Source organism: Melanotaenia boesemani, chromosome 6 (assembly GCF_017639745.1).
Source record: "Melanotaenia boesemani isolate fMelBoe1 chromosome 6, fMelBoe1.pri, whole genome shotgun sequence".
Classification (NCBI taxonomy): Eukaryota; Metazoa; Chordata; class Actinopteri; order Atheriniformes; family Melanotaeniidae; genus Melanotaenia; species Melanotaenia boesemani.
Genome location: NC_055687.1, coordinates 7,642,735 through 7,655,295, shown reverse-complemented (window position 1 = coordinate 7,655,295; position 12,561 = coordinate 7,642,735). Strand labels below are relative to the sequence as shown.

At 38.3% G+C, this 12,561-nt stretch overlaps 1 protein-coding gene across 2 annotated transcripts in view; it reads left to right on the top strand.

Moving 5' to 3' along the window:
• znf385d (zinc finger protein 385D) overlaps positions 1-12,561 on the top strand; it is a 101,754-nt gene that overhangs the window by 43,502 nt on the left and 45,691 nt on the right. For both annotated transcript variants that reach the window (XM_041988787.1, XM_041988786.1), the window contains exon 3: positions 12,366-12,473. In XM_041988787.1, coding sequence (XP_041844721.1) covers positions 12,366-12,473 — 108 coding nt within the window. The remainder of the gene's footprint in view (positions 1-12,365; positions 12,474-12,561) is intronic.

Sequence of the window (12,561 nt, the reverse complement as noted above, 5' to 3'; positions counted from 1 at the left end):
TATTATACATTTTCATATGGTTGTCAGAGGTCCAACAACAGTGTTTTCAAAGTGTTTTACCCCAAATTCAGCATTGGTCCTTAATTTCAGCCTTTCCAAAAGTAGCTCTAGTGAGCTCTAATGAGAACGGGCTGTTTCTGTGTCTGATCCTTTAAATCAGTGTTTCTCAATCCTGGTCCTCAGGGACCACTGCCCTGCATGTTTTAGTTCTTTCCAACTGCAGTACACCCGGTTCAGATTAACTGAACTGTTTGTCAAGTTTTTTGCAAGCCTGCTAACTAGCCATTCATTTAAGTTAGGTGTGTTAAAGATGGACACCTCTAAAACATGCAGGGCAGTGGTTCCCCGAGGACCAGGATTGAGAAATACTGCTTTAAATTTTCATGAGTGGTACCTGTCCAAGCCCCTCTCTGTGAGAGGATCGGGCTTTCACTGGCACCCGCTCTGTGATTTTAGAGGGCAGGCTCAGCTAACCGGGGGGGCGGGATTAATGACAGTATCCACTACCTGGGTGAGTGTTTTTTTCCCCTCTCGTGAGGTCATAAAAGGAAAGACCTCAGACTCACCCGTTTAAGCACATGGTGGCCAAAAAGTAGAGCAAGCAAGTGAGAGAGGAGACCGAATTTTCTCATTTTTGGGCCTCATGGACAGCTTATGAGATCACATATAACTGTTGGAAAACATTTACAAAGTGAATTTTGCATAAAATGGAACCTTTAATGTTTTGTTTTCTAGATTAAGTGAAATGTACTCTGAATTCATTGCCACACTGTTGTTAATACTCCATGACAGGAACACATTTGTGTGTTGCAAGGAAATGAAAGGAAATAACCCTTGATATATACAATATGATGTTTTTTTTTATTATTTCATAAAGAGCAAACACAAATCATGTCAGGATAAAAACAAACTCAACATACTATAGTTTATTATTCAAAGACAGTATATTGTTAAATTTAGCAAAATTCTGCTGACAGCAGTGATGATCCATAAAAATCCCAAAAACTTTAATGTAAATGCCAAAATAAAGTTATTTAAACTGATCAATCAACCCATCACACCAATGCTAAAGCAATTTAATGATGTGGGGCAGTTAAAATAAACACAACTTACTGCTGTTTCAACATGATTGTAATCTACTTTACAATAGTTTGGAGCAATGAATCAAACCAAGATGTCAAGAAATTTATACATCAGAGACAGCTTATTTATTTGACTTCAAATCACAGTGACACACCAAAAGCAGATATCACCGCGTGTGTGTTTTTGACCCTTTTATCATTCATCTTGGGTAAAAGTCAGTCTCAACCGCCATGGTGGCTCATCACTGTCTAGTTGTGTCACATTATCCGGCAGCGCTGAGCGGGGAGCGTCAGCTGTGCTGAACTTTAAGATGGACAGGCCTTCTGTGGGCTGTCAGATAGTATCCAGCAAATGACCTGCTTATTCTTCCTCGCTGTCGACACTCTTCCGATGTTTCCCCTGACAGAAACACATCAGTGGAAATCAAAGACAAGCAGACGAATGAAAGGAGACACCAACAGACAGAGAGCAGGAGGAAGAAGGAGAGGGGGGTGTACTTACATCGCTCATTTACCTCAAATGTCATGTTTTATGAAAAATCTTACAAGTCAGTGACTAATTTGAAAGAATTAAACTTTGCTTTTTGTCAAGCATTATGACTGTACTTCTATGCAAGCTGCTTACAACATAAAAAGCTCAATCGAGCAACATTTTTACATAAAACAGAGCAAAAATACAACAGGCTGCATAAATCTGTCCTTACTCGCTCCTCCTCCCATCTGTGACCTGGACATCAACCTAAGCACAATATCTTAAAAGATGATGGTTTGTGGATGTTTTTTTTTTTTTTTCTTTGTCTTGCATAATGTATGAAGAGGCCATTATCCCATTTTGTAAACTAAATTAAAAATAAATGTATGTGTTGTCATGAGCATATGACAGAAATCATAAAATATAGCAGCAGGCTGTAACAAAAGAAAGCCTGGTGGATGCAGCTGGGCCACACGTCAGATTTTTATTGATGCCATTTTAAAATGCTGGCTCCCAAGTAAAGTTGGCTTATTTTGTTGAAAGACTGTTACCGTGACTGCAAAGAAAGACTGAGATGAAGAAAAGGAGGCGAGGAGAAACGAGGACTTAGAGATTGGGAAGTGAAATGAGAGATTGTTTTTACTTCTTTTTCTTTTTTTTATTCTGCTACTCTTGGGTGGTGAACTAGAACTGAACTCTTTTTCTTTAGATTGCATTTAGCATCTCAGATATGGCCAAATATATATAAAAAATGTCTGTGCTTTTTCCTAAACACTTTTGGAATATATGATGAGGTTAGGGAAAAGGGGCTCTCTTATGGACTTAGGAAAAGATAGCTTTTTTTAAATTTTCCTGAACTGTTAATGTTTTCTTATTTGTTTTGTACAGCGTCCTTGGGTGCCCTGAAAGGTGCTTTAAATAAAATGTATTAATATTATTATTATAACTCTGCTGCAAAGAGAAATTGTCCATGCTTACATTTGGATGTGATGTTTGCCTTTAGATTAAATCCAAGACTACAGCAGGCTGACTTCAAAAAGCATATTTGGTATGTTTGTACCTCTGTAATAAGGCTACTATTTGCTAATAAAGCTGACTCTTGTGCATCATCCAGAAGTTGTTTGCACATGTGTCTACAAACAAAACATAATAAAACAAGAACATATGGGATTAAATACTGTCTGGATCCATTAAGAAATACAAAAAACATCTATATATTGATGTTGTACTTCTTTCTAGGGTCCAGAAATGACATTGTATTTTCCTGGCAAATGTCCTGGATGTTTATGTTCTCTTAAAAGCTCCCATTGTCTGTACTTACTGCTGTTTGCATGTGCATTTATAGCACATGTGTCATAAAACTGTTGCAGATGTTTCACAGTGCAGTTGCTTGAGTCTCTCAACGCAGCTTTATAGTTAAACCCAAAGTGCTTTACAGACGAAAAACAAAACATGAAAGGATGCAAAAATTGGGCAAAGTTAAAGATTAAATCTATAAGCTGCACGATGTATAGCAGAGAAAACGACTGTGTTGTTCGTCATCTGCTCTCTGCTCATCAGTGTGGTTTTCCTCTTCCCTGTGCTTTAGGCCAGAGGCTGAATCAAAGCAGACAGCTCATCAGGATGATTGACAAGTCTCTGAGCCAGAACTTGACCTGCTGAGGAAAAATTGCATATCAGAGCTGTAGGAAGTGATTGGAAAGATGACACCAAATTTGCCGCAGACAGAGACGATGCACTGCTTCAGGCCTGAGAACGGCACTTGTAATATGTTTAGGTTGTGACTGTGTGTGGGTTTTGTTGAGTGTATTGTGCATCAGAGCGGGTTGTATGTGTGTCACGCTGCATTTCGGTCTCCGGCAGGCGTAGCTCATGTGGACTGTGGGGCTCAGTGGGTGGCTGATGAGGGTAAAACTCTGGGGATAACATGTCTGTGGCTTTGCAGCTGCTCTCTGCAGACAGTATGTATCAGTCCAGGGAGGAATGAAATGTGACATCATTCAGGGATCTCTTCAAAAGATATGAAATTTTCTCGTCATGATGTTGCTAGTGTTAATGCATTAATGATTTTTTTCCACAGAAAGAAACACATTTTTTCTCCTCATTTTGCTGGATTATGTAATATCACTACAGAATCCTCTCTTTCACTGGACTGAAAGAGAAATAACATGTTTCTAGCTGGGTGCGTGTTTCTAGTAAGAGGTCACCTGCTCTCTCATGGCCCAGATGTTTTTAACGGGGGTCAGCTTTCCATAGCTCAGTTTCCCCAGTCTGCTTCTCTGCTGCTGTGTTTCCCCTGCCAGCTAACCTCGCCAACTGTGTGTGTCTTCCTCTGCTCTCTTCACAAAAACTTGGGTGAGATTCAGAGCACAAAGGTAGCCTGTTGCATAACACTTTCTTTCTCTTCAACTCAAGAACAAAGTGTGTCAAGGCGAAGTCTGAGCACAGCTCCTGCTGCGGTGCAGTTTTCAGTGTTTTTAGGCTGATCTCTCTGCCAGGTTTCAGATTTCACAATTTATCATCTAGTTCTTTCTCAGTTGAAGTGCAGGGATTGGCTCGCTAACTTATTTTTTTCATGCTCTCTGCATGTCTACTGCAGCGTGTTTCATAATGGTGATTTTGCATGACCAGTCCTGAGGCCAGAAGAAAGTAACAGCTTGCGTGTGTGGTTGCTTTTTGTGGGCTTAGTCTGTTGAATTTTAAAGCACAAAACTAAATTCTTGTTGAATAATGAAACATCTGGCCCATGTGCAGATATACTAAAAAAACATGACAGAAATATCTTAATTTACTGACACATTAAATCCAGCCCAGCTGATTAGTTATATAACATGTTTTATATTAGTGGCAAAGTGTTAATTTTGCAATCTCGACACACAGTCTCACTTTACAGTCCAAAAGCAATCAGACACCTGAGTCAAACAAATGACAAACAGCTACATTTTGAAGCTTAATGAATGTCTTTCCACTATGTTTGCATTTCTTAGTCAGGCTCTTTTCGGAAGTTATCTGCATCATATGAGCGTTCTAGGGGCGGCATGCTCCTGATGGGTCATGGTTAGTGCCTTGCAGTGTGTGAATGGGTGTGAATGTAAAGCACTTTGGATAAAAGTGCTATATAAGTACAGACCATGTACCATTTTACCATTTCTAATGATGAGCAGGGCAGTGTCAGAGAAAACATGTTGCCTCCCGTGTTGCAGAGTTTTGGTATCATACTTTGGAAAAACAGAGTTTCATCCCTGAGAAATGTTGAACTAAATAATTATCCTGCATTACCTGTTTTTTTTTTTAAAGTCTGTTTTAATGCACTTGTTATTGCTTCTTGCACCCTGCTGTAATGTTTTTACTGTTTTATACAAATAAATTTGCCTTGCCTTGCCTAGGTTGATTCATGTAGAGGTTATTTGGATTAAAAAGATGGTTTCTACTGGCAGTGGAAGAATCTGCAACCCAACTCTGTAAAAAAAAAAAAAGGGAAGAAAAGTCAAACTCATTGCCTCAAATAATTACGTTTTTGAAAACGTAGTGACTGAGCACAATTAAGTAGAACAGTTTGAGTTTGCTGAACTTAGATAAACTTTATAAGTCTCAGTTTGCTGCAAGTACATGAGGCTGTGCAGAAAAGAAGAAACAAAATCTTGTTTTCATTTTCAACAGATAATGATTTAAAGTTCACTGTATTAAAGTATCTGATTAACTTAAAATTGCCACCTGCGTAATTATTTGTAAATTATAAACAAATGTATGACATATAATAACCATGATATACAGTTTTATGTAACAGTCAGATGACTAGAAAAGTGAAGACATGAAAGTGGCCCAGTGTTACGTAACACTGAAAATTTTTTAAAAAGTTATTCATTTTCATTATCAATCAACATTATATCAGGTAAACCGTATTTTAATGTCTATACGTGTCGTCCATACAGTTAAACGATGGCAAAAGGTGGATTATTGCTGATATGAGGACAATTTAGTAATTAAAAAATGTTTCCCTGTCTATTATGATGAGAATTGTTCTCCTCACATGACGAGCTTCTGAGGTAGAGATTACCGTTGGGGGCATGAGATGTTTAATATACATTTTATTTTGTTTTATTCATCTTAACAGTCCATCTGTTTTGTGAGTGTGTTCTCCTGAGAGTAAGCTGTGCAGGCAAGAAATAGTTCTGCACCATCGTAAGTTCAGATGTTCTCTCAATGAAACAGTTTTCAGCTTTACTGCTGCAGATTAATCATCTGAAAGGCTCGTCTTTGCATGCACAGCCCTCTTCACATATTTCTGGTGATGATCAGGTCTGAGCAAAACCTTTAGGTAAATCTTTGGGGGATTTTTTTTTTTCAAATGTTTATTTAAAAAAAAAATCTTTTTATCCTCAATTGTTTAAAGATGTTTTTTTTTTTTTTTACCTGATTTTAATGGTTTTTAATTGAATGCTTTCTTGACTTTACCAGCAAAATATTCCCTGTGCCACAGGCTGCAGCATGAGCCCAAAGCCAAGCCAGTGCTTAGCAGGTGTAGATGAGTTGCAGTCTAACACATCTGCACCTATTTTTTCTCCAAAGATTTGCCAAAAAAAGTTATTTTCTAACAATTCATCTGTCAACAGGACTTGTTTCTCAAATGCATCTGTTAATTCCTGACACAGTAAAACAGGACATAAGCCCCGGAGGGTCTACTTGATATTTCTGTCAGTCTGTTACAATCAAATTGAGGTTTTGATTTTCCCTCAGAGCAATCACACAAACCTCAGTTTGACCTCAGCATTTCTTGGTGAATTTCATTTCTTAATTACATTATGAATTGAAGAAATGGCTACCTGGAAATGCTTTGCTATCTCCTTATAGCTTTTTGCTTCTTTGTGGGCATCAATTATGTTAATTTCCTGATTGCTCGGCAGCTGCAGACGAGCCCATGGCTACTGATTACTGGGACCAGATTTGAGGACTTTGTATACTTTTTAAAGCTTTTGCATTTGCATCGCCTGCTGTAACCCACCAATAATCATGAATAAGGCATGTGTAGTTTTCATGCATTACCTGTGAATGAGCTGCAAGCCTGAGCATCTGTGCTGTATTTTAGGGCATTTTGTGAGTTTCATCACTGATGGAGATGGTCTGCTTTGGATAGAGATGATCTGCTAGTAATAGTTTGTCTGCAGTGTTGAAAACACTGTGACATCCCTCACTGATGATCTCCAGAGTGGATTATAGTTGTATGAAAACACCTACAACAGTGCTATACTGACCTCTCTGCTCTGAGACATTGCCACCATTTCTTTGGTCTGAAAAGAAAAGTCTTGATTGTTGCAAGATTTTGAGTACAGAACCAAGCAAATTAATTTTTGCACAAATTACAGACTAAAGCTGAACCATCTAAAAGATATAGTCAGTACTCACTTAATTTTACAAAAATATAACATGACAAGAAGGAAGCAAAAGTGAAAAAGAAGAAGACATCCAGATTGTGTCCTTATGGTTTAATAAGCATTTTCTCTCACTGGAGGAACACTACCATGCTCAATATCATCATTTTTATCCTCTGATATCTCCATCTGTGTTTTTCTAAATGTAGGAAGACATAGAATAAGGTAAAGAAGTGGTCAGCACCATGGCTGGAGACTTCTCAGCTAGAACTGCAACACACCAATTTCAGTGTGAAACACAGGTTGTCAGAGCTTCATACTGTAACTAACAAACCTCAGAAACCAAATTCAACCTGCTGGGGTCTCAGTTAAGGATAAGGCCTGTTACATAGTCCACAAGAAGCGAGAGCTTTGTCCATGTTCTCAAGGCTGCGAGAACAAAAGGACCTCATTTTGTTCTTGGTGTTCATTGGTGTTCACAAACACCATCCCTTCCCGTGGACGAAGTACAACATAATCGAACCAAATTAACTTTTTTCTTGTTTTTGCCACCTTGAGAATGAGAACAAAGTTCTTTGTTCTTGTGGATCATGTGACAAGCTTTAGGTTAGCATGTAGTAATGTTTGTTAGATGTGTACTAATAGGGTTAAATCAAATCTATATTATTTTGATGTTGGATAAAATCTGTAAAAGAATAATAGGATATTGAGAATTTATGTAAATAATTACCTTAAATTTAAAATATGAATGAATAGACAAAAAAATAACATAAAATCACAGATAGATGAGGAATTATTGTAAAAATGACAGAACATATAATATATTTATAACAATTTATTATTAATTAATGTATATATTCATTTATAAACAAATGCCTTTAATTATGCTTGGTTTGTAAACCCCTCTACTTCTCAGTCTAAATAAATGAATAAGGGGTAAAAAAAATGTAATAGATTATAAAAAAAAAAACTTTAAAAAATTATGTTTATGGCACTCCTATTTTATAGTTTGTTTTTTATTTTAACGAGTAAGTACACCTCTGATGTGCTGAGCAGAACACCTCTACAATAGTCTTAAATTAAATCAGTGATCTGGAACATGGTCTCATGACACTGCTACCATGTACTGTTGCACATCACTTTAGGCATATTCTGCAAGTCACGTTCTGGTGTTAAATGACACATGAAATGTCGTTCCTCAAAGGCAGACCACATGGTGCAACAGCAATAACATGCAGCATCACCATGTGTGTGTTGTAATTTCTTCTACACCCAGTCTGTAATACTGTGTGTCTGATCCTGACTCTTTTCTGAGCTTGTCACATCAGGCTAAACTTCAACACTTCACTCTGACCCTGCGTTATATGAAATCTTCTCTGCACCACTTTGCTGTACCATCATGCCAGAGTAAACCAGGTCATCTTGTTTCCAAGAGGAATGTTGGTATCTGTCCCCAGAGTGGGGTGTCTGTCAGGACTATGTCTGCAATCCCTCCTCCTCCCTCTCTCACTGTGTCTTCTCTGGAATTTTCTGGCCTCTAGTTGCCCTCGGTGAGATAACCACCTCCAGAGATCAGCTGACCCCATTTCCTGCCTACACAGTTGCTCTTAATTCACTCAGTCCCAACACAAAGACCAGTTTTCAGGCAGTTGTTGCTTCCAAGCTGCTTCCCCTTATGTCACTTCTTGAGAAAAATGTCTATTTTTTACAGTTTTATCATTAGCTGTGCTGGTTGAAAGTGAAATATCTTTTTTCTTTTTTTTTTTTTTACTTTGGACTCTGAATGAACTCAAAATGACCCATAAATTTAGCATAGTTGACAGAAAGTGAAATTCAACTGTGTGGTTTTTCTTGGTGAGTACCACAGTGTTGGATGTAAAGCACTTTAAATTGTCTTGTACATGAAATGTGCTATACAAATAAACTTTCCTTGCCTTGTCCTTGTGCACACAAACACTTTTACAGTCCAAAGTGATGCTTCATTTCAGCCAAACAGCATCCACATGAAGCAACAGTGAAACGTCATATCCACCCTGACTGGGCCAATTGTCAAGGTGGATTAATCCTCCCACACTGTGCCCGTTCCTTTTTATTTTTTTCAGCTGAGAGAAGAGTCCCTATTGAGACGTTTTTACAGATGCAGATGTGTTTATTCATTCTCCAAAGCTTTGCCACACAGTGGAAGACACACCAAAAAACATGCAACAAAACTATTATATGGACACTCTTAGTTCTAAAGCTCATATATATGCACTTGCTGTGCCAAAAGAGGACGTTTCATTTCAATCTGTGTGCTCTGAGCACTGTTGTTTTTCTGTGTTTTTTTTCTTTTGTAAAATGAACAATGGCTTAACCCCACTGGCAGTCATTATCTGTATAGTAACAGCTTGATATCACCCATGTGTGCATGTGACAGAGCTTTTCTTCAAACAAGACAGTTGCTTTCTGTTTTTGCACTGCATTGTTAGATTAATGAGCTGAGCTGTGAAAGTGTGAGATATATGGGGGATACTGGACCCAAGGTGGCACATATTGTCTTCACCTCACACCGCTGCCAGCAGTACCCACAAGATAAATGAACAGAACTTGTTATTGTGGAGGAAAAACAAAACAAAAAAAGTCTTACAACAACCAAAAACGCAAGAATTTTCACAACAAATAGTCAGGACTAAAATTGGTAACATGCAGTTTTAAGAATATATGATTTAGTTATATAGTTTTTTCAGGACCTAATAGTAAATTTAGTTACAACTAATCAAGGAAAAAACAATCCTGTTGCATGAGTGTGGCCAGTTCAGAGAAACACTAGTTTATCTTCCATCAGTGCCATTGATTCCATCCAGTCAGAATAAAACAGATCCTTCTTTCTTCCTGTTCCTTCTTTCCACCAAGTTTAAATAAATTTTGCCTGATAAGAGTCGCATAGTCAAACCAACAGATGCATCGTTGCAAATGACTTCACACCTCAACATCAGCTCACGTTTTGGTGGAAGAAACAGCAGGTGCAGCTGCTAGTTTCCAAGGAAAGACTAGTAAAAGTAAAGATTAACATGGATTCATAAGTTTAACTAAATAGTGAAAAGAGATGGAAGTTTATAGATCACATAATATCACATCATATTTTCTAATGGATATTTAATTAATACACTTTATTGCCTGGTCTTTTTTTTTTTTTAAGAAATTCTGAATAAGAATGAAAAACTAACATTGAATACTGCACCAGTGTTTTAAGGAAAATGAGAAAGTTAAAGAAAATGTGTTTATTTTTTAAAAAAAAGTGCAGGGGAAAGAGAAAATTAAATAAATAGGTGATGTGATTGCTATTTTCCTTTATGGAAATTTCCTGACATGTGAAACCTTGGTCACAATTTCCTAGCATTTAGCATCTTAAAGCTAGCAATCTAAAAAATATTAGGAAAAAACTCACCAACTGGGAACTACAAAAGAGCTATAGTGTAGCCTGAGGACCAATTGTCAAATGCAGTTGCATCAAAGGCTCGTTATAGCCGGCATGCTGGCATGTGTTTTTGTGTGCAGTGACACGGCACAAGAATCAAAGCTGATCATTTTACCTCCAGTCTGTCTCTCTAATCTTGGAGCAATTATTGTTGAGAAAATGTGCTTTGATGTTGGATTTCTTCATCTGTGTGACTGGCAGCAGTTATCCTGATCAAAATGATCACAGCAAACTTGATTTGCAGATTTTTTTGTCGTTGGATTGTTGTGCTCACATGACACAATCTGCTTCTCTTGTGAAGGAGAGTTTGAAGTCCTAGTGGTTTCAGACCACAAGTGATCTTCAACAAGGGCTCACACCCTGCCGAACAAACAAGCCTTTAACATTACACGATGATGCAAGTTGCTCCTGGTGATTCAGTCTGTTTTGATCACCTGGTAGTATTTCTGCTCCCGTCATTATGCTATTAGCTAAAAACCTCAGAGACGTGGGGGTTCTTGCTGATATGTAACTGAATTCTTTGCAGTTTCCTGAACAGGTGTGCCTCAATATCATTTAATTCCCTTTTCTGAGTTCCCTCCTGTCACGTCCCCTGACACTGTATCTCATCCTCTTATTGGCTGCAGCTTCTCATTAACCAACTCATCCTTGTGTCGAGTCAGACACTAAGATGAGGCTTTTTAAATCAGATTTTTTAGTGTTTGTGGGAATTGTTTACTCACATAGAGCTCTGTGGTGGAACTAAGATGTGCCTCATATCTGAGCCGTTTCACTGTGACTTGAAAATCAGGTGTTAAATCTTGGATGAGCTTGTTTTGTAGAATGGAAAGAGATGAACTGCTCACGCCATATTAAAAATCCAAATTTGGCATTATCTTGGCGAGAGAAGCAGATTTTGGGCACGTAGGTGCTTTGTTACAGCAGTGAAACGAATACACAAAAACATTGTCTTTATCCTCTGTATCTGTAAAATTTCAGATTTTTTCCAAGCCTTACATTTAGTCATTTTTTATCATGCGGTGTCCAGAAACAAAGTTATTACTGGTGCTATTTTAAAAATCAGAACTTGTCCCTATCTTCTCGAGAGACGCTGATTTTCATCTTATGGATGCTTGGGCGCAGCTGTTAATCGAATCCACCAAAATCACTTTATCGTCCGCTATCATGAGGATTCTGACAGTTTTCAAGCCTTATAGAGGATGTTCCCAAGAGGACTCTTTGATATATCACACAATGGCCACATTTACTTGAGAGTTTTAATTCTCCTTTAATTTAGAACAAAAATTAAATCCTGTTTAAAATGACCTTGTAAACACCAAATTCCGAATAAAAATGGTCATTCCAAATTAAACTGAAATCTGAAGTAAGTGGCTGGTTTATTCTGATTTTAAATCTGAATTGAATAATTCGTCCATCATGTAAACGTTCGTTCCGCTTTAATTTTATTCTGGTCCTTCTGTGCATGCTCGTTCCCTTGTCCTGTCGCGATGATGGTACGGTACTCTCTCTCTCTTTTCCTTCTCAGCTGACCAAAATGAAGTTGTTTGCTGGTGTCGAGCTGCTGCTTCAAAACCAGAATCAGAGCTAAAATGGTTCTTGTTAGGGTGTTGTCACTGATGCCAACAGGCTCAAAAAGTTGGGGAACTATTGTATTAGACGTCTGTCTTTCTAGGAACATTTCAACATTTTCACATCGTCTCTAGGCAAGCATCGAGATGCCTGCCACCAGCTAAAACAAGCACTTTTACTTTGACAGCAAGGACACCAGCATCATTTAAATGTTCCCTCCAAAGAACTGGCCTGGCATTACAGTCAGGTCAGTCAAACTAGAGTTCACCTGTTGAGGAGAAAAATTAATGTCTGGCCTGCCAGAAGTTTCACAGCAAACTGTTTCCTCTTCACAGCCCAGCAAGCGATATTGGAATCAGGCTGATTTAGAGGTCATTTTTAATTTGCCTCTCTCTGTGTCTCTCTCCGTCTTCCAGATGGACCCGGTGCAGAAAGCCGTCCTCCATCACACCCTTGGCCTGCCTCCCACAGCCAAGAGGAAGCATGCCTCCTGCAGTGTTTGCCAGCTGAGGTTCAACTCACAGGTGAGCGAGCTTTCTTCTGAACAAGAGTCAAACAATACGACTGCCTGAAATACATGCAGACAATAATCAGCAAGTGCTCCACCACATC